This window comes from Bradysia coprophila, unplaced genomic scaffold (assembly GCF_014529535.1).
Source record: "Bradysia coprophila strain Holo2 unplaced genomic scaffold, BU_Bcop_v1 contig_235, whole genome shotgun sequence".
Classification (NCBI taxonomy): domain Eukaryota; kingdom Metazoa; phylum Arthropoda; class Insecta; order Diptera; family Sciaridae; genus Bradysia; species Bradysia coprophila.
This window is the reverse complement of record NW_023503496.1, coordinates 1,014,480-1,035,554: the sequence shown is the minus strand read 5'-3', so window position 1 is coordinate 1,035,554 and position 21,075 is coordinate 1,014,480. Positions and strand designations below refer to the sequence as shown.

The following is a 21,075-nucleotide window of genomic DNA, read 5'->3' as shown; positions in this document are numbered from 1 at the left end:
AACATTACAAACCTCAACGTTTACACCACCAAATTTAGTGTGGTCGCACACGTCATACTTTTTACTCCATTCCATTACCGATTCGATCAAGAACAATGACGGGTAAACATTGAAGAGCCCAAAAACACAACGAGCCACCAAATTGAGTAGTTGAAATAAAACAATGAACAGCGTTTACGTAGAACATAAACAAAAAATTTAAAAAATTCACTAATTTCACACAAAAATGTGATACGGCCACAAGGACACTTTAGTGGAGACTGTCAAATTTAATATTCTGAGGCCGTTAGACGAATTACATCTTTAAAGCTGGTGTGGTTCGAAAGAGAAAAGTGCACCAAAGTTCACCATTAAGTCCGACAAAATATTTCGTTTCAGTCGCTTAAGTAACTTTTACAAAATACGCGAAAAAACCTTCCCGCAGACCCAAGTTTAGAGGGTGAGCTCACTGCCTTGCCCAACTTTTTGTTGGGTTTATCGGTCACCCACTGTAAAATTGTATTCCTCTGCACTGTTCATCGTCATCACTTTCATCTGAAAGCCCATCGTATGCTTCATTAGCAGAATAAACATCATTCTCTGGCAGAGATAATTCTTTAAAAATTTGCTTGATCGATGCACAACTTATTGCCGAAATTGCAAACCTATAGGTTTGTTCCAAGTAACTGTAAACACGAAACTTGACTGGCCGAACGAACACGATTTCATCCACATAGCTCGGTTTTTGATACAAATATTGATGAGGTTTTGTCTCTATGGATGAAATTTGACAGTAATTTGACAATTCGTATGGCCTAAGAAGGTCCCAACCGTCCCAACGGTACCCAACAAAGGAATTTAAATTTCATACCAGGGGCGACCGCTCACAGCAACGTTTCGTGTCACCCACACAAGTGCGATGTGATGCGATTTGACAAGTGCATTTCGCACACACACGCATGTGCAACCTACCAGAGAAACTCCATATTATTCAAACGTCAAAAGTCAATAGATTGTTTTCTTTGAAACGTCCTCACGAAATTTTTTCTGCTGTTGATCTGAGGCAAACAATCGACGATGTTTTTGTCGTGCACACATTTATTGCATTGAATTGTCGGTCGTACGAGTGAACAGAATAAATAATCGCAATTCGTCATAACGTTGCCAATATTCGTTTCTCGTCCAGTGTGGGGGATGTAATGTTATTGTGTGTTCGAATTGGGGGCGTAATTTGATTTTATTTTCATCTTTTCTTTTGTTTTAGTCTCTGCGAACGGAGGCCAACACACATCTCGGTTCGTTCGTGTTGAACTCTCTTGGCTATCTTGACATTAAATGCAAAAATAGCATTTTCGGGTTAAGTGTGAGTCGACGATAAAATTGAAGACAAGAAATTTTTTGCGATCGAAACCTGGTTTTCGGTTGGTTCAGTAAGAAATGGCAATGTCAAAGGGGTTTCGAGTGCTCGAAAAATCGAAACCGCCGAGTCCGCACAGCATCCTGCTGGAACATCGAAACAAATCGGATGCACTTTTATTCGAGTCACAAGCGGTGGCTGTTTTGTGTAAGTCATTCGTTGCACTGCAACCGATTCGATCGATCGAACGGAAATTTTTGTGATTTCGAAACAATCTGTTACCTTACAGCGTCGCAGGAAACTGAAATTATCCGCAAGAATTACACAAAGATTGCAGACGCATACGGTTGCCTGGGAGTACTTCAACTCAATGCCGGCGAGACGTCGGTATTGTATCTGGTGGTGGTGACGGGATGCTTTTCTGTTGGCAAAATCGGTGACGTCGAAATCTTTCGCATCACCCAGACACAGTTTGTGTCGTTGCAACATCAGCAACCGAATGAGGACAAAATTGCCGAGGTGCGCAAGGTGTTGAATTCGGGCACGTTCTATTTCTCGTGGTCGGGTGGCATTACCGTTGGACTGTCCCAATTCGATTTGACGTTGTGTGCACAACGTCGACGGCGTGCCAATGAAGTGGACAATCGATTTTTCTGGAATCGTATGCTGTTCACACATCTGATGCGCTACGGTGTCGACACGGAATTCTGGTTGCTCAAAACGATTTGCGGTTCCATCGAAATTCGGACCATTTACGCTGGAAGTCGTCAGGCCCGAGCTGCCATTATTTCCCGATTGAGTTGCGAAAGAGCTGGCACTCGATTCAATGTTCGTGGTACGAATGACGAAGGATGTGTGGCCAATTTCGTTGAAACGGAACAGGTCATTTATGTGGACGGCGACGTGTCATCGTATGTGCAAACGAGGGGATCTGTTCCACTGTTTTGGGAACAGCCCGGAGTCCAAGTCGGTTCGCATAAAGTGCGATTATCACGTGGCTTTGAGGCGAGTCTGGCCTCGTTCGATCGACACATGGTCATGATGAAGGCTCGGTATGGACATCAGGCCATCGTTAATTTACTGGGAACGAGCATGATCGGAAGCAAGGAGGGTGAGGCGATGTTGAGCAATGAGTTCCAACGCCATCACAAAGAGTCACAGCATAGCGAAGATGTCCAGCACATCGTCTTCGATTATCATCAGGAGTGTCGTGGTGGCAATATGACCGCGTTGGCCAAATTGAAAAATCGACTGGAAGAGTACACGTGCCAGTTTGGCATTTTTCATGCGTCCGGCGATCAGGTCTTGAGGTAATTTTAGTCCGGAAAGTGACTCTTGCTTGCATCGACTTAATTGACACGGACTTTCCACATCGCTTATAGTGAACAACGGGGATGCATCAGGACGAATTGTCTCGATTGCCTGGATCGAACGAACTGCGTCCAAACATTCCTCGGTTTGGACACTCTCAACGAACAGATCCAAGTGATGGGTCTCGCCGATAAGCGACAGGCTAACACGCGGTTCGAAGAAGTTTTCCGACAGATGTGGGTCAACAATGGCAACGAGGTCAGTAAAATCTATGCGGGCACCGGAGCGATACAGGGTGGATCTAAGGTAAGTCGTTGATTCAGACGCTTCGTGATCTTGGTTGAAATGTGTGTTTGCACCTTCGACGTCTTTTCAGCTGATGGACGGTGCTCGTTCGGCAGCTCGCACCATTCAAAATAATCTTCTGGACAATTCAAAGCAGGAAGCGATCGACATTCTCCTCGTTGGATCGACACTTTCGTCCGAATTGGCTGACAGAGCCCGGATACTATTGCCATCTAATATGCTGCACGCACCGACAACGGTTCTGCGAGAAATGTGCAAACGCCACACCGAATACGTTCGGCCGAAGGAAATTCGAGTGGCGGTCGGCACGTACAACGTCAATGGTGGCAAGCATTTCCGTAGCGTTGCGTACAAAGATGTGTCGTTAGCCGATTGGTTACTCGACTCACATCAACTGGCTCGATCGAAATGTAAGTCGTTTATTGTACCGGAGTCCAGCGTTCGTCTAATTCCAACATTTTCGGTTCGACAGCATTGGTCGACGTCAGTCACCCGCAGGACGGTTCCAGCGAACCATTGGACATTGTTGCCGTTGGTTTCCAGGAGATTGTGGATTTGAATGCTGGTAACATTATGGCTGCCAGTTCGGACAATGCGAAAGCCTGGGCGGAAGAACTACAACGAACACTGTCCCGAGAGCATCCGTATGCACTGTTAACATATCAGCAATTGGTCGGTGTGTGCTTGTACATTTTCATAAGACCAGAGCATGCGCCACATATCCGAGACGTGGCTGTCGACTGTGTGAAAACTGGTCTGGGCGGTGCAACGGGAAATAAAGGTGCCACAGCAATCCGATTTGTGTTGTACGGTTCATCCATTTGCTTTTTGGCCGCTCATTTTGCTGCTGGTCAGTCTCAAGTTGCCGAACGGAATGCCGACTATGCGGAGATAACGCGAAAGATCGCCTTTCCGATGGTAAGTCCGAACGTTATGCGGGGCAGATGTGATTCTCATTCACAAAAAACGAAATTCCCAATTTTCAGGGTCGGTCACTGAAGTCACACGATTACGTTTTCTGGTGCGGCGACTTCAACTACCGAATCGACATGGACAAAGAGGAGTTGAGGGAGCAACTGAAAACCGGTGAAATCGATCCCGTTCTCCAGCACGACCAGTTAAACGAGCAGAAGGCGCAAGGAAATGTGTTCAACGATTTCATCGAAGGGCCCATAACATTCCCGCCGACATACAAGTATGATCTGTTCAGCGACGACTACGATACCAGCGAAAAATGTCGGGCACCAGCTTGGACAGATCGCGTACTGTGGCGTCGCAGAAAATCGCATCCAGACGCTGATAAATCACCCGACTGGAATCAAGGCAAACTCATCCACTACGGCCGTTCCGAATTGAAGCAGAGCGATCATCGGCCAGTCATCGCAATTATCGACATAGAAATCTTTCAAATTGATCAGGAGCTGAGACAGCAAGTGTTCCGTGAGGTTATCCAGTTCCTTGGGCCACCAGATGCAACCATCGTCATTCACGTAAGTCTCCCTTTAATTTCTGAACAAAATTTTTCTGAAGTGTAACCGTCCCGGTCTATGATCACAGGCGGAACATTCGACCAATCACGATGACGACGATGAATCCAGCATCTATGACGAGGATGTAATGGCAGCGCTGCTCCAAGAGCTAACACAAATCGGTGAGGTGACACTCGTGCGTTACGTTGGCGAAACAATGTGGATCACATTCCGTGACGGTCAATCGGCACTCACAGCCGTCCAGAAACGTTCGGTATGCGTTTGTGGCATCACATTGCATTTCAAGCTGAAAACCGAAAACTGGGTCGAAGAAGTGGAACGTGAGATAGCACTCTGCACCACCAACACCGTTCCATTGTGCGATTATCAACCGATTGCGCCGGCCGATTACAATTCGTTAGGCATACCGAAAGTACCGCCACAACGGCCGAAAAGTCCACAGAGACCAGCGCCACCATCTCGTCCACCATTACCGAAATCGACAAATGCATCGCCGAAACATGTGCCGAGAGCCGGTGTTATCAGCGTCATTCCGGATATGTTGGGCCGAATGAAAATTGAACCGCCCGTGTCGGTGCCAAGTCAACCAATTTCACCGCAAGAGGAACAACAATCGACGGCCATTTACGAGGAAATTAACGACGACAATTTTGTGAGTATTTTTGGTCAATGCAACGTGTGCCTGTTCGGTTTTTTTTAACTTTCGCTTTCCCGTTCAGAATATTCCCGTTCCACGCGAACCACCACCAGTACTTCCGCCACCTGTACTACCATCATCATCCGGTCCAATGAGACCGAACGAATATCAACAGCCGGACGGAAATGTTTATGACCTAGACGTAACACAACAAGAACCACCACGCATTCCACCGACAGTAGTGCGTCAACAGCCACCACCATTGCCAATGCGTGTGCGACCGCCGATTCCCAGTCGAAGTGGTGCACCACCACCGTTACCGAACCGACCGAATCAGTAAGGACCAATTGTGGATGCGTTTCTTTTGTAAATTTTGAGTGTTCGGTATCGGAACGCGTAGCTCGTTGGGTCGCGTCCGGTGGCAGGATAAATGTTAGCTGAATTTAAAGTTTTAAGAAATTTAATTTATTTTAATTTAAAAGCAAAGCAAAAATGAGGAAATCTATCAGCAGAAGGAGATGAGGAAGACGAAGGAGAAGAAGAATTAGGAAATCATTCAACCGATTGTGTAGCTAGGTAGATGATGTGATAAAATCATGATTATATCGTTAGTGCATAACCGGTAGCAAGTGATTCGTTGATGGAACAGTTAGAATTTTCGTGAACATTCCATTTGATTAGAAAAGCAAAATTAAGAACAAAAGTGAATGCGGTTCAGGCCAGCCGTTCGTTGGATTGGAAACAATGCTCAAAACGGGTCGGGCTCTTACTGACCGGAAACTGCACTAAGATTTCAGGTTCGACCAGAACTTGACCAGAACCTGAACCCTTAGATTTCGCGTTCATCCCAAACTTTAATTGGATCTAACCGAATCTGAACTTTTGCTTTCGGATTTGACTCGAACCTGAAATTTTCAGGGTGGAGCTGGTAGGGTTCGTGAAAATCTGTCATTTCTGGTTATCCGAACCCTACCAGCTCCATCCTGAAAATTTCAGGTTCGAGTCAAATCCGAAAGCAAAAGTTCAGATTCGGTTAGACCCAAAGTTTGAGATGAACCGGAAATCGAATGGTTCAGGTTCATGTCAAGTTTAGATCGAACCGGAAGTTCAGCAGTTTGCCTCTAAGAGATCTGAAACGTCATCCGGAAATTGTTAGCTTCAGCGGATGATTTCAACTCTCCCGAAAAGCTCAAACTTTTCGTGAAGAGTGCAGAGAGTTTCGACTCCATCTGGAAAATTGAAAATTCCACCGGAGACTGTATTTCCTCTGTAAAATGTGCGCCCATTCAGCAGAGTTTCAACTATCATCTGAAGTTTTAATTTCCTGTTGGAGAATTGCAGGTTACCCGAACCCGAACTGATCCATCCTGAAAAGTTCAGGTTCAGGTCATGTCTGAAGGTAAAAGTTCAGGTTCGGGCCGACCCAATAAAGGTTCGGGTTTTAAACCGATCCCGAAATCGAAGAATTTAGATTCATGTCAATTTCGGGTAGAACCGGAATTTTTAGTTGAAGTTCTGGTTAAAATCCGGTTCTCGTTAACCTAAATGGAAAAGATCAACCCGGGCCCGATCCGATCCTTACTTGGAAAATTTCTACCAGTCGATTTGGAGAAGTTTGTGGTCAGAAAAGTGTGGTCATTTCAACGTTAACAATGATGGGAAATAATACTGGCTAACGTCGGCAGTTTTGCCTTTAAGAGATCGGAAGATTTCAACCCCTCCCAGACAGATCAATCTTTCCGTGAAAAACGCAGAGAGTTTGGACTCCACCAGGATTCAGGATTCCTCTGGAAAGTTTAAAATTCCACCGGAGACTTCATTTCCTCTGTAAAGTCTGCGCCCATTCAGAAGATTTTCAAATATCTTCTGGAATTTTAATTTTCTGGTGGATTTTTAGAGCCTCAGAGTTTCAACTTTCTCCAAATTATCGATTTGATCAGGATCAATGGGACTTTCTTCAGAGAATTTCATCAGATCTTTAAGAGATTTAACGTTCAATGTCTCTCAGGAGTTTAAACTTCATCTTCAGACTTGTAAGAATTTAGAATTGTTATCTAGATTTTCAACCTTCTATATGTAGAGTTTGAACTACTCTGGAAGTTTACACCTTCTTCTTGTCAACTTATCTGAAGAATTTCAACTTCAGGATAGTTTCGAGTTTCTGAGAACAGTTCCACTTCCTCTGTAGAATTTCAACTCTTCATAGAGTTTCCATTGCTCTGTCGAGAGGTTCCACATGTCACTTCTCTGACAACGTTAGTCTTAATCATCGAAATGAAATGCTAGTTGTTGATGATGTGCTTAAATGGTCATTTACTGAACACAAATGGACCGAGGGATTCTGATGAAAAACAGCCTTCCGAAATCGGATAGATTTTCCGGTGGACATTTCTTGTGTGTCTGGAAAGGTGTTAGTCGCTGTAAGCCAAAATCAGTTTCAAAAAGTTCCTCGACGCTGCTAAAGCTAGTCGGTGCTCGGAGGTGCTCGAAAACTGAAAACGCGCACTTTTCTTTCGGAAATTTCTTCAGCTACATGGAACGCAAAGGGTCGTGTGGGATGTCATTAGAACGATATTTGCATGTACTTTCGGGGCAAAAGGGTCCTATTGGGACCCAAAATTGAACCACACTGCTGAGATGTGAGCCGCTCCGCTGAAAAATAAATTCAAATTTGACAATTTCGGTAACTTTCTAGCGGTTCCTCTACATCCGAAACCGCTGAAACTGCGTCGAAATAGTCAGATTTTTTCCAATATTTTCAACCGCTCATATCTCAATGTGGACGTTTTTGAATCCAATAGAACCCAATTGCCCCGAAAGTACATGCAATTGCCTTTCTAATGACACCCCACACAACCCTGTACGTTCCAAAAGAAAAGTGCACTTTTCGGTTTTTTGTCACCTCCCACCTGTCACCTCGCATAAGCGTCGAGGAATTTTTTGAAAATGTTTTTGACTTCTAGACACTTACACCTTTCGAGGCACACATAAAAACGTCAACTGGAAAATAAGTCCGATTTCGGTTAGCTGCCTTACAAAAGAATCCCTCACCACCATTTGGACCATAGAATTGTTCTGTCGTTGAATGCGAACAATGCTGCTCGACGTTATCAATTTCCCTTAGCAACAATAAATGAGATCCCTCCCCCCAATTGATGTCGATTGTCGATGGAAGTATAAATTCAAAAATGTTTTAGGATTAAGTTACCCACACACTCAACGTGCAATTTATTATGTCGAGTCGATGTCGAGGTTATAAAATTGTGTGACTGGATGTGAACTTAATAACCGGAAGTTTATCGATATGGACAGATTATCCATGCTTGGAAAACAAACCAATAAAATTATCTTAGATTAGTCCACACGATTCTAGACATTGTTCTGGATGTTTAAATCTTTCGTTAACGCTTGAATGTCTCTATACATAATATACATATATATATAATTGTGCTGCATGCCGTCTTTGGATGGAGATGTGCGAAGAGTAAAAATTAGTTCAATAAATTTATGCTGTTGAAATAAAGCGGTTTGTTGTTTGTATTGCTGTTTATCCAGTGCCAATGAGTTCTCTGTTGATACGAGGTGAATAGTCACCATAAAACGAGACTTTTTCCGTCCGAGTTTTGTAAAATATTTGTGCATGCTGAGACAACCAAAGAAAATGCTTAATTGATGAAATGAACTCTTTTCGGTGAAGAAGAAGCATGCAAAAGGATTCACATGCTGAGGAATCCCAAAAGAAGTGCTCGGAACGAGGAAAATAAAGGACGGTTTTCAGCCTATGTAAAGGTATGATAGACTGACACCCTGTGTGCGTCCGTACTGGTGAGAAATATAAAAATTAATTTCTCGTTTTTTTTTAAATCCTGTTTATTCTCTTCAACCCTCTTATGTCCGCTCCCGATAAAAAAAATTAAAATTTCTCGCTCCGCTCGCCTTCTAAAATCAATACTTTGACTTCACTAAATGTGTTTCAGTTATTTTATTAGTATCAGTGAAAATAAGACGGTTTTGTCTATGGAAGAGCTGAAGGATAAGCCATTCTGAAAGACAATCTTTCGACGATACTTGCTGATGAGCATTTTAAGCAGGCTATGTGGTTATGTCTAATAAATAACTCGTCAATAAGTTGCTAGCCAAGCACAAGAACAGCGTATTGCAGTGCGTTGATCTCATCCGTTTCACACGATAAAACATTCAATTTGGCGGTACAGCACGGCTCGAGGGAACATATTTGTACATTTCGTTGAGGATTTTCAAAAAGACAATCTTTTGATGATTTTCCCATCGTTTTTCAAGGATTTTCAGAGGATTGTTACTGTTTCTGGATGAATTTTCCATATTTTTTTTATTTTCAAAATTTTCTTCTTTTTATCTGATTTTCTTGAGCCTTTTAAGGCCATGTGAAGTTGTTTACATATTTAGCGATATTAGACACTTTCACCTGGCCTTAAAGAATTTTCTACGAATTTGAAGACTTTCTTTCGTAAAATTTAGGATTTTCTTTTGACTGAAAAAGGATATAAATATTTGCCGATCGGCACTGCTCCTAGCATAACACGAACATAGAAAATATTTGGAGGCTAATGAAATCACAGTAGGCGCTGTATTTCTTTTGTACAGATAGATGACTTGTTTTAGTTGCATGAGTTCAAACATAGGTCTGTTCCAAGGTCATACGAATTGTCCAATTTCATTCATAGAGACATAACCTCATCAATATTTATATGACAACCGATCTCTGGTGGATGAAATCTCTGTGTTTGTTGGGTCAGTTTTCAGTGTGCTTACAGTTACTTCGGACAAACCTATACTAACAACCCTAAGCGGTATCTCTTATCACTAAAGCCTCCAAGTTTGACACTTGTCATTTCAGTGTTCATGCTGGAAGCAGTGCCGGGAATTTGGTGTCAAAATGAATGTTTGTGTCAAATGAGTGCAATGGATGTACAAACCATGTATGGTCTGTTCATACAAACCGGAGGACGCAGCGATTTCATATAAACAAACTCACCTCTCATGAGTGGTGAGTTTGTTTATATGAAATCGGTATGTCCTCCGCTCCATACAAAGTTTGACATTCGACCATACCTTGTGTTGACGTTCATTGAATGAGTGTACAACGATATCTGTAGTGTAAATGTAAAATTTACTGTAGCCACACACAGCGACGCGAAAGAGACCTAATTTAAATTTTACTTTTGTTCCACAGTCAACCTTGACAGAAGAAAAATTTGACTTGGTTTGTTCCAAGTGACTGTAAACACGAATTTTCACTGGCCGAACGAAAACGATTTCATTTACATAGATCGGTTTTCATATTAAATATTGATGAGGTTATGTCTCTATGGACGAAATTTAACAGTAATTTGACAATTCGTATGGCCTTGGACAATATATATTAGTCGCATCGCTCTTTTCGGGTAGTGTATTTTTCTTACCCTAGTGTTAGATACACAGAGTTACAATCGAGAGGTGCCAAGGTCCCAAGGTGGCGCTGTCATTATTTGAACATGTCTGGTTTCCCATATATATTTTTGTGTTTTACTTTGATCGACATCACCCATGCCACCTTTCGAGTATAACTCTATGGTAAGATACCGTACAAAATAATAGAATATCGTTTCAGCGTAATGCTTGTTTTCCACTTACCAAAAAAGTACTTCGTGTGAGAGACAAAATTGTTTTTTTTTTTTCAATTTTTGCTTTGTTTATTTGACAGCTTACTCTCTCACGGAATACTTTTTGTTGAGTGGAATAGGTGGCATTTCAATAGAGCACATTGTTTGATATGACAACTGTCACGTGCACGGAGGCAAAACGGAATGAAAACGGACGACTGTAAGGCCACCGTAAACCATACACAAATTTTGAATTATTCGCGCGCAGAAGTTGAACAGCATCTCTAATTCCGGTGGAGTTCAATGGATGGCTGAAATTTGACGGATACGAAATGTTTTTCCTTTTGTAATTTTTTCATAATAAAAGTTGTCATTAAATGTCAAAATACGAAAGTTTATTGTCTAGAGTGTTGTTCCCCCATATGTTTTGTAGTTTTATTTTCGATTTTCTCTCAGATCTAATTAGAATACGCGATTCGTGTACGGAACAACCATAAAGTATTGCCAAATCTATCGTATCACAAATTGAATTTTAACTCATTTTCCGTTTCGTTAAAATCGTTTTTATCCAAGTAACCCACGAATCAAGAGTTGAACAGTGAGAGAGAAAAAAAAGAAAAGAAAAAATGTTTTCGATGACTAAACGGGGCTCTGTGTAATTTATTCGTTCTGTTATCTTCTGTTTGCGTATGAATTCGTAATTCCTGGTTTTATCGGAACCAAAAATTATAATTGTAATAGAACTCACCGACGAACTAGTGCGTCGAAAGTTTTCGCTGTCGTTTTTTACTAGATTAAAATTATGGTCTGACTGAATACGTTGGACATATGGAGTCACTTAAGGTTCCGAAAGGTAAATAAATTTGCGTTGTGTTGTGGGAAAACGTTTTCTTTGTCCATGAAAATTGTTTTTTTTTTTTGTATTTCGCTGCTTTGTTTGCTTAATATCTTTTACGTCTATTGTGTGTCCACACTTTTCGCTGTGTGACTCACACTCTATACGTGGTTCGTGTTAATTTATTAAAATCGGAAAATGTATTTACGATCCTTCACTTCAACAGGTAGTGCTAACAAAACCAGTATACCGGTGGCTATTCGATTTAATGCGAACGAAGAGAGTGTTGAAGATGTAACGAAACCCTGTGATTCATTGTCCAGCAGTCCGATTCATGGAAACGTAAGTTTGGTATTTGATTCGTTTGTTTGTTATGTCTCTTTGTGTCCCTTTTGGAATCGACATGCCCCTTACGACTTTCGGTCGCAGTTTCTACAAAAAGACACTGGAAGTTAAACTCGATATACTTTGAACAGAGTGCAGACTCTGTTCGGAAACACATGCCTATAGTTGGATGGCACATATAAAACGTCCGCAGTTCAGTGTTGTCAGACAAATTAATCTGTCTCCTATTTATGGGAGGTATTTGGGGGACTGGTCATACATTTGACACTGCAGAAAATCATATTTATGGAGTTTTCAGGGATGTAAGTCCCGTATGGCAACACTGTATTGCCGACGTCCCTTACGATTCATTCACTTATCCTTTTTAAATAACCACAGAACGAAACGGAAAAATTTCTCCGGTTTTCCGTGAACGGCTATGCACGCAGGATATGCATACAATACGTTTTCGAAGGTTGAAAGCTCGACTGCCTGTCTCGCTGCCAGTGATTACACATATTTCCTTTCCCTCTCCTTTCATGCCTTCTAGACCAGGAAGGTGTCTTTTCCAGGTGACCCACAGCACTTTGAGTACCTCATAAGGCCGTGCTTTGAAAACTATGCCAAATTGTTACATTACCAGATAGCCAAATGAAGAATTGAATTCAAAAATAAAAGATTTCGTTGGCGGGCTGAGCCTGACAAATCACGTTTTCGAATATTCAACTTGTTAAGGAGGTGCGGGAAATCACGAAAAGTAGGAAAATGTGCAGTTTTGCTTGCTTTCTCGCCAATAGCTACTGATCAGACAATCAGATTTTCCTAAAATATTCTGATTCGTCTCGTCAATACCTTTCATTTGACATATCGCACACGATTTTGAGCGAAAAATAACTTCATTTTGACACCAATTTGGAGTTTATACGATAAGTGAGTGTCTAGATAGACACTAGGGCTACCTTAGTTCTAGCGCTAGATAATAAAAGTCTCGGAACATATGCCTTTCGTATCGGCTAAGACCAGGTTACAGCGTCTTACATCGCATGCAAACATTGCGATAATAAGCCGCTTTAACCTGGCCTTAAGGGAAGTTTTCTACATTTCGATAATAGTGTTCTCCACTCGGTCAGTTAAAGCGTCTTATCTCCCTTTGTAAAGAAGCCTCACACTCAAAAGGAGTCTGCATTTAGGGTCGCGCCTCCGTTTTGTTGTCTAAACCCATCCTGTCAAACGGGTCAAATTGGTTGACCTCAAGTAGTCAATCAGAATTCCAAATTTTCTGTTTTTTTTTTTATTTTCTCGCAGAGTGACGATTCCAGTTGGCGCAAAGACTTTCTGCAAGGAACCTTCTTCAGCCGAAAACGATCTGGCAGCTCAGAAAATGTTGCGGCTCAGACATCTAGTCCATCTGGCTCACTACCCACATCCAACGAAGGTCAATCAGTCGGCACATGGAAACTGATTAAAGGCCGAGTATCGCAAGCTATGGAGGATATAAAATCATCGAAAACGGACAGTGTCAAAACGGATCTGAACGGTGACGACTCGGATGCCGATTCGGCCACAATAAACAGTTCGATCAGTGACGAGTTCAACGAGGCCGTAGTCTTCCACAGTACGACACCAGCGAATCAACCGTTGAGCCGAGCGAATAACACCGAATCGGAAAGTGATCTGGACGTCGATTCCGAAACTCTGGCCGAAACTGATTCGGCCAATTTGAGAAAGTCGTACAGCGGTAAAAGACAATCGACTGCGCACACAATTTTATCGAAAATTGGTAAAACGAAAGAAGAATGTCGTTCCGCTGGCAAGTCAGTATTAAGACGACGAAAAAGACGCTCCAAGTCACCAGTTCGACCGAAGGACATTGAAATCGAATCGGGTGTCGAGATCACCGAAGAGATGTCGTTGGGCGCTGTTGCGTCAGACGTTAAAAACGATTCCGGTGAAAAGAGTACAAATGACGACCGGGAGATGTTAACTGATAGTATACCACCCACAACCGATGCCATTTTACCGCCCAATTTAGATGCAAACACTGACTCGGCAGCAACTACCAAATCTCTTTTTCGTCATGCGTTCAACCATCGAGGTATCTTGTTCGTTGCATTGGCAGCATTTTCCAGCTGGGCATTCAGCATTCCACCGTTCATTCAAGGCGTACTGGCCTGTCTGTGCTGCACCATTTTATTTAGCAAATTCTGTGAAGTGATCGTCGCGTTCATCGATCAGCGACTGTCGACTTCATTGAATGGTGGAGATAATAATGGCGGCACCTGCGCACCGGAACGTGGTTCATTTACCATCCCGAATTATGACGCGATGCCAGTTTGCCGGGTTCCTCCGGTCGAAGAGCACAAGCAACTGAAGACTTACTCGGGCTGGATGAATCAGATCAACAATTACGATCCGACCAATTACCACATATCGATGACACGGTCGGTATTCGTTAAATTGGACGGATCGAAGTTGACCCTGTCCACTACCAATGCTCGCGTACCGAAACGATCGATGTGGAACGAACAGCCAATTGATAGAAAGACCATTACGTTCACACAGCGGAGTTGCTACGATCTGACTGGAGCTCATATTGAAATGTGTCCGAAGGGATTGGCGAGGAAGAGGTGAGATTTAGAGAAAAAAAAACTTTTACTCTTGATGGACCAGTCGAACCTGGACCTTCCATTGTTGTATTCGAAGCCAAAATTAATTCAAAAATTGTTCCGACTATTCCGACCAGGTACTTCAGTCGAAAGTATCCCATCCAGTTGATCATCAAGAACATTTCGTCGAATACGGAACAACTACAAGACGACCCAAAATCCCAAAATGGCGAAAATGAATCCAGTCCGACCAAAGATTTCAAAACTGAAACGAAACGAGTCTCCAGCCTGATACATCAATCGTCCAACGAATCGGTGACTGCCACCGATGACAAATCCGCTAGCAATGACCTTGGTTCGGTCATTATGCTGTCAGATGTGAGTGATTGATCAACGATTTCGTATCTTTCGGTTTGGCTCATTTCAATTTGTCTTCCCTTCTCCAGCTACAAATTCTACAAGACCGACTCGATGCCACCAGTGAACACCAATCTGTACCGTGCGGTGACGATATTCGAATTCTGTTGTTTGCGCGTTGTGATCGCGAGAAAGAGGACTGGTACCGGCGATTTACATCGGCTAGCATTGGCGCAATCGTCGATCAGCAATTCCAATTCACCGACATGGTGATGGTCAACGACGATGATGTGGCGGCAGCAGTTAAGGCTGCAGCACTGGCGAATCAGGAACGAGATTCGATTGAGTCGACCGATGGACCAACAACGCCAGCAGACGGTGTTTCGAATGCTACAGCACCGACGAAATCGGATTGTGAGTCGGGTGAATGTGTCAAATGTAGTCGTTCGGATTCGGTGTTTGAGGGTCTGTTGTTGACATCGTGTGCGGCCCGTGGTCCGGCTGATTATGTGCGATTTATGACCAGATTTCAGGTTCGTATTGGAGGATGGTCCGGAGAGGCGCCAGCAGCCTTCACAGTTTTGCTTTGTTTTTCGTTTTATTTTTTTCGTTTTTTTTATGATTTTTTCTGAACAGAAAGCCTGTACCCTTAAGTCCATACCGGTCATACGAGCCTATCCATCCGAATCGCCGAATAAGAAAGTAATTTTATGATTTCATTATTTTGCGTTGCTTTTGTCGCTTCATTTCCATCCATCGAAGTTGTTGCATCGCAAGCTGCTTATTGTGAGCCTCGACTACAAACTCTAAAATTTATCCATTCCATTCCAACTCTAGAACCGACGTGAACGCAAGCAGGAAGACGAACTATGGAAGGGCATCGATCAATCGCTGTACCTTGGACCATCCGGTAGCGTTGTGTGGGCGAATGTGCTCGTTGGACGCATTCTATTCAGTTGCCTGAACGACGCTCAGCTATTGGATCACATCCAAGAGTTTCTGCAGAAGAAATTGAGTTCGATTCGGGTAAGCTGTTTACCAAACGACGACAGTCGGCTGTTAAGCTCACGGCTCGTCTCTCAATCCTCTTCCAGCTACCGAATTTCATGGAAGAAGTTCAAATTGCCCAAGTGAATTTGGGCGACACACCGCCGCTCATACATCGAGTCTCTCAGCCATTGCTTGACGAACGAGGCACATGGGTTGATGCCGATGTTACCTATGAGGGATTGGTTCATATGACTATAACGACGAAATTGAATCTGTTGCGACTGAAGCGTCAGCAACATCACGGAGTGGATAGTGTTTCCAAGCAGTCACCGACACCATCCGTTTCGTCGATGCCGGAAAAGTATTGCAGCAGCGGTGATGCCATTTATGATAGCAATGCCGAAAGTTCAGGTGCTTCCAGTTCCGAGTCTGACAGTCCGACCCAAACGAATGCCGAGAATTTGGCTGAGTAAGTTTTTTTGCGTGTAGCTCCTCTCATCCGTAATTGACAACCATCTCCTATCCCATTCTCAGCCAACAATCGTTCGGCCAGGGCAGCAGTAAAAAATTCCTTCGCATCGTCGATCGCATCACCGCTTCCAATCTGTTCCAATCGGCCGCTGAAATTCCGTACATCCAGAAGGCCATGGAAAATATGAACACCAAAATTCGGCTGCGCGTCGAACTGAAGGGTTTGGTGGCCAGGTGTGTGTTGAACATTCCACCGCCACCGTCCGATCGCATTTGGATGGGCTTCCGTGGACCGCCACGTCTCTGGATATCAGCTACACCAGCTGTTGGCGATCATACGTTCGACTGGACAATCGTGACGAATGCCATCGAGAGTAAACTGTGCGACGAGGTGTCCAAGTATTTGGTGTATCCGAATATGGTCGATATGATCGCACCGTTTCTGGGTCATTCAACGTACCGAGAGTGATATGTAGCGTCGTGACTTACATACCCATACGTAACAAGTAGTTTGTGTTTAAGCCAATGAAACATTTGGTTCAAATTCCATCCCTTCCATTATGCCGAATGACCGGGAACACGGGCTTTTATGTTACCCACCCGGAAATGATATACCAAAATAATTGAACCATGACAGGAGACAGGGGTGTTTGTGGGCATGGTCATTCTGTTTGTATTATAATCTAATCTAATTTTGCCTTAGGCGAATTTTCCGTTTTGTTTTTGTGATTTTCATCGATTTTGAGAAGAAGAAAAATGAAATTTTTGTGATCCCCCGACTCGTGTGCAATACAATAGGACGTTGCACTCTAATTTCTCGTTTTTTGTTTTTTCTTGATTTTTTGACTAATTTATAATTTGAATGCGCGGTGATATCACCTTAACTACAGGAATTATCGATTTTTTTTGAATTTGTGAATGGCAACGGGGTTTGTGCGTACTTTAAAAAAGGGGAGGAGGACAAGGACAACCTTTAACCGCTTTCTGTGTATAAAAAAAAAAACTGGGAAATAAATTGTGACTGTGAATTTAAGGTCGTGTCGTTTCATTTGTGCCGCCGCACCTCATCGTTCCGACATGTATAAAAGCCTGAATGAACGAACTGAGTCGGCTGTGATAATTCTTCAGTTGTAACCGAGCAATAGGTTATCAACTATTCGGTGACTTCACTTACATTACCAATACGTCGCATTAAACGTACACGTTTCACAGGTGAGGCTTTGCTGCAGGTATAATTCCGTGCGTCTTAAGTTCTTTAAAATGATTTTTTTAAGTAGATCAGGCTCTGTCGGAGCTTTTTTAGCGACTATTTGTGTGCATGCCCAGATAGCCCTTGGCCCCAATACTCTAAAACCTCAGTCGTTTAATTTTAATTTTCATTTATTAGCGTGTGAACCTCCACCAAAAGTCGAAAAATGGTGTTTTTGGCCGTGATTTACTGCCGTTACAGAGGTTATGGACATACATGTGTGGGGGTTCATTGGATAGGTATTGTCCATGAGATACTGGGCAAGCACAGACATCTTATATGTTCTGAACCATTATTTGAAAATGAGGATTCTTCTGAAAAACAGAAGTCCAAAATCGGACGCATTTTCTATTGGACTTTTTTATATGTGGCCAGTAAGGTATTCGACCCCAGAAGCCAAAACCACTTTCAAAAAAAATTCTTCGAAGCTTGAAAGTTTGTTGTCGAGGGCGTTTACTAATGCTGCGTTTGACTGATATAAATAAGTTCTAAGCCCAAAACCAATTTAATTCTTCTTGATTTAAAACACTCCATCATGATGGATGTAAATCCAGTGGCTGGTTTTAATATTTTACGGACAATCTTTTACACATCCTTCATCTGCGATATCACAGCTGAGCCCTGTGCATTTCGACATTGAATCGCAAACATACTCCTTTGATAAGCAATCCTTGCGAGTGTAACACCACCGTCCACTGGTTCCGTTACAGTAACGCCAGCACCAGCCATTCTCATTTTGATATTTACCACTGCAACCAGTGCTTCCTTTAGGACTGATGCTTTCCCATTCGATTCGAATCAATGGCGTGGAGTAGCCGTCGTAAGGCCGATCATCACATTTCGTGTACGTCACGTATATCTCATTCTTTGCTGGGTCAGAGAATCCTGGATGAGCCTGGATGGAATATGCTGGAAATATACCGTTTCCGTTTTCTCCCGAATAAAAATACGACGGCTTCGCCCAAGGACCTTCCGGTTTTGGTGCGGTGGTAATGTAGAAGTACGCGTGGATTGAAGGAGACGACTGTCCAATCCAAACGTAACTTTGCCAGTGTTCCGACCAATAGTATGTTCCCTGGCCACCGGCACTCACATTTTCAATTGAAGCAGCTTTATCGAACACTACTGGCTTCTTCTTAGTCCAAGTGCCACCAACAAAAAATTCGTAACTGGCACTGTTTTCTATGCTCTGCGCAGAGACTCGAGCAAGAGCCATTTTTCCCTGAGAATCTTGGCCCCAAAGATATGCAACGTTTTTGCGAACAACTCCTCCTGCCAATCCGTATGAATAATCGTTTTTCGACCAGAATGTCGGATTAACTAGCTCAGCCTTCGGTAAGGAGCCTTTATCTGACCCGTACTTGTAAGTGACACGATACAGTGCAGTTGAGGGATCATAATCGTAAGCATCCAATGAATGTGGTTTCAAATGGGTATTTGATATCCACGTATACGCAATCGCTGTGTTCCCATCGTCGGATGCAACAAGTGGAGGAGATGAAGGCCAATGTGGGTAACGACTACTGCCTGGACATCCTCCTGCTTGATTTCCCGGTCGTCCAGACTCTCCGTCGCAATTATGAGGTACTAACGGATAAAACGAGCGCCATTTGTTGTCGCCGTACATATTTAGGCTAGTTCCACCCCCACGAGAGGGAAGATCCGTCCAAGATGCAGAATTGCAGATAATGGGCAACGTAGCATTGAAAACATTTGTGTCTCGACATACCCACAATGCTCGTGAACCAAATTTTGTTGATCCACATGAATCACGATTGAGGTACGGGTCGGTTACAACGCCGATTACGGATGGTGTCCCTTTGACTCGGGGATTGATAGGATCGAGAGCTGGAATTGCAAAAATTGGAATTTACGTTCCGATGTTTCAATTTCAATTACTTAAAACTTTCAAAGAAAAATTGGCCTCTCGAATCTACCTGTGGTTTTGTCTATGTATGTCGTTAATTCAAGAAGACAATAAGTCAACGACAACACTTTTATCAACATTTTTGGTTTTGTTGTACGTCAGGTGCAAAGCCTTTACACAACTGGATTGATGTTCGGTTGCTCCACGGTTTTTATTGATTCGAAATAAATGTGACGCACGAAAATTGTGTTACTTTTTTCAATTCTAACAAAATATTTACCAATTTTGAATTATTCAAGAAACAAATAAACGAGAGGGGAAACCACTGAATTGTGTTTCAAATAGTTAGAGAGTTATGAAAGAGTTCTACAACTCTCTAAAACTCCTTTCGTAACTCTTTAAGATTCCATTTGAAAGTCTACAGAAATATGAGAGTTATGATGATTTCATTGAAATTGAATTGATTTAGCTCTAACACCATTATCTACTCAAAAAATTGCGTATGAGTATTATCATGGAATGAGCACCAGCGTACACGATAATCAACCATTTGGTTAATCTTTTGATTTTGTTTTTTGAAAAAGTTTATTTGGGCCGATCCAGGCGGTACTGCAATACCTGGCCAACCCGTGACAAAGGTGGAGCAAGCTCCTAGCACTTCGTCTGTATTCAAAAATAAGTTTAATATTCATATGTCCCCATATAGGGGATCTATTAGATATTAAGCTAATAAGAACAGATACTACACCTGAAAGGAAAAGAAAAAAAGTTGATTAGTATATGTTCCAAAGCCACTTACTTTGAAGCGTCCTTACTTTGATCTTAGCCTTTAGGCCGAGAAGCGATACCGTACCGTCACCGCCGTAGAAAGGTCATAAAAATGAACATGAGAAAGTCTAGAGACTCTTTACAAAAATGTTCGAAGAAATTCGTCTCGAAAATTTGTTGTATAATGCTATACATACCTACTACAATATACACAGTTCTGCTGCATGCATAACGTACGGAACAAATGTTTTATGTGAATGAGCGAACATAACTTGCAATGAAAGTATACTCTATATAGGTATGGACTAATGTCAAAATTTGTATGGATCGGAGGAAATAGCGATTTCATACAAACAAACTCACCTTTCAATGAAAATCCACTGCACCTTAGAACGAAAGGTTCAAGATTTTAGTACTGCTATGTGGTTTCCTTAACTATGTTCACCTAAGTGCAAGAACATCGTTCGTAACTCGTAATGAAATCGGAATTTTACAGTATAGGTACGTGGTGGGATTGTTTTACTCGGCTTCAAAAATTCAACTTTTCATTACTCGTTTCAAAATGTACTATTTTCGATCGGGTCTATGAGTTTGGAGAACAAAAAGGAAGCTAAGCATCTCAGATAAAGTTATTACCGATGAGTAGTTTAACATAGAGAATACTTTGTTATTAAACTTAAAAGAAAATCCATTTTGAAATCATTAGTATTGATTTGCGGAAAAATACCATACTTCTTTGAGTAATCATTCGAACAGCTTTTGACTTATTAAGTCACTTTTTACTTAAATCCGTCTCTCCGAAGGTGCCCGAAATGATACTCTTTTAAACACATTAGCTAAGACTGAAGCTATACAGAATAGTACATTAATGTCTTGCAGAGACATTTCTTGCGAAACGAAGAGAGGA

The 21,075-nt window shown here is 42.4% G+C and overlaps 3 protein-coding genes and 1 non-coding gene across 6 annotated transcripts; 2 read left to right on the top strand and 2 right to left on the bottom strand.

The window, feature by feature from the left end:
• The first annotated feature begins 961 nt into the window (after positions 1–961).
• LOC119077366 (synaptojanin-1) lies at positions 962–5,730 on the top strand. Of its 2 annotated transcripts, none has more exons than XM_037184552.1 (9): positions 962–1,175; positions 1,244–1,543; positions 1,626–2,646; positions 2,719–2,953; positions 3,024–3,363; positions 3,426–3,871; positions 3,940–4,443; positions 4,511–5,095; positions 5,163–5,730. In XM_037184552.1, the coding sequence occupies exons 2-9, from the start codon at positions 1,417–1,419 to the stop codon at positions 5,418–5,420; spliced, it is 3,516 nt and encodes a 1,171-aa protein (XP_037040447.1). In that variant the 5' UTR covers positions 962–1,175; positions 1,244–1,416; the 3' UTR covers positions 5,421–5,730. The 2 variants fall into 2 exon arrangements, with proteins under 2 accessions (XP_037040447.1, XP_037040446.1); XM_037184551.1 differs by having other exon boundaries at positions 962–1,186.
• A 5,344-nt stretch (positions 5,731–11,074) lies between these two features.
• LOC119077368 (testis-expressed protein 2) lies at positions 11,075–17,317 on the top strand. Of its 2 annotated transcripts, XM_037184556.1 has the most exons (9): positions 11,076–11,554; positions 11,763–11,878; positions 13,166–14,487; positions 14,604–14,844; positions 14,913–15,356; positions 15,460–15,525; positions 15,661–15,849; positions 15,918–16,282; positions 16,348–17,317. In XM_037184556.1, exons 1-9 carry the CDS (start codon positions 11,530–11,532, stop codon positions 16,751–16,753), a joined length of 3,174 nt encoding a protein of 1,057 aa, XP_037040451.1. In that variant the 5' UTR covers positions 11,076–11,529; the 3' UTR covers positions 16,754–17,317. The 2 variants fall into 2 exon arrangements, with proteins under 2 accessions (XP_037040453.1, XP_037040451.1); XM_037184558.1 differs by lacking the exon at positions 15,460–15,525 and having other exon boundaries at positions 11,075–11,554.
• Positions 17,318–18,069: 752 nt separating this feature from the next.
• On the bottom strand, positions 18,070–20,261 carry LOC119077389. Its single transcript, XM_037184589.1, has 3 exons — positions 20,216–20,261; positions 19,471–20,148; positions 18,070–19,381 (listed from the first exon to the last, which is right to left on the bottom strand). Exons 2-3 carry the CDS (start codon positions 19,538–19,540, stop codon positions 18,105–18,107), a joined length of 1,347 nt encoding a protein of 448 aa, XP_037040484.1. The 5' UTR covers positions 19,541–20,148; positions 20,216–20,261; the 3' UTR covers positions 18,070–18,104.
• Positions 19,985–20,165, bottom strand: LOC119077533. The gene has a single exon (XR_005087830.1). It is a non-coding gene; the product is annotated as a U2 spliceosomal RNA (small nuclear RNA).
• Positions 20,262–21,075: the final 814 nt, after the last annotated feature.

Bases quoted from the DNA above. Each gene is read 5' to 3' on its own strand.
- LOC119077366 (XM_037184552.1), top strand. From the start codon at position 1,417: ATGGCAATGTCAAAGGGGTTTCGAGTGCTCGAAAAATCGAAACCGCCG. The intron at 1,544-1,625 runs GTAAGTCATTCG...GTTACCTTACAG, and splicing joins ACAAGCGGTGGCTGTTTTGT to CGTCGCAGGAAACTGAAATT. The intron at 5,096-5,162 runs GTGAGTATTTTT...TTTCCCGTTCAG, and splicing joins AAATTAACGACGACAATTTT to AATATTCCCGTTCCACGCGA.
- LOC119077368 (XM_037184556.1), top strand. From the start codon at position 11,530: ATGGAGTCACTTAAGGTTCCGAAAG. The intron at 14,488-14,603 runs GTGAGATTTAGA...TATTCCGACCAG, and splicing joins AAGGGATTGGCGAGGAAGAG to GTACTTCAGTCGAAAGTATC. The intron at 14,845-14,912 runs GTGAGTGATTGA...TCCCTTCTCCAG, and splicing joins CGGTCATTATGCTGTCAGAT to CTACAAATTCTACAAGACCG.
- LOC119077389 (XM_037184589.1), bottom strand. From the start codon at position 19,540: ATGTTGATAAAAGTGTTGTCGTTGACTTATTGTCTTCTTGAATTAACG. The intron at 19,382-19,470 runs GTAGATTCGAGA...TTGCAATTCCAG, and splicing joins ATACATAGACAAAACCACAG to CTCTCGATCCTATCAATCCC.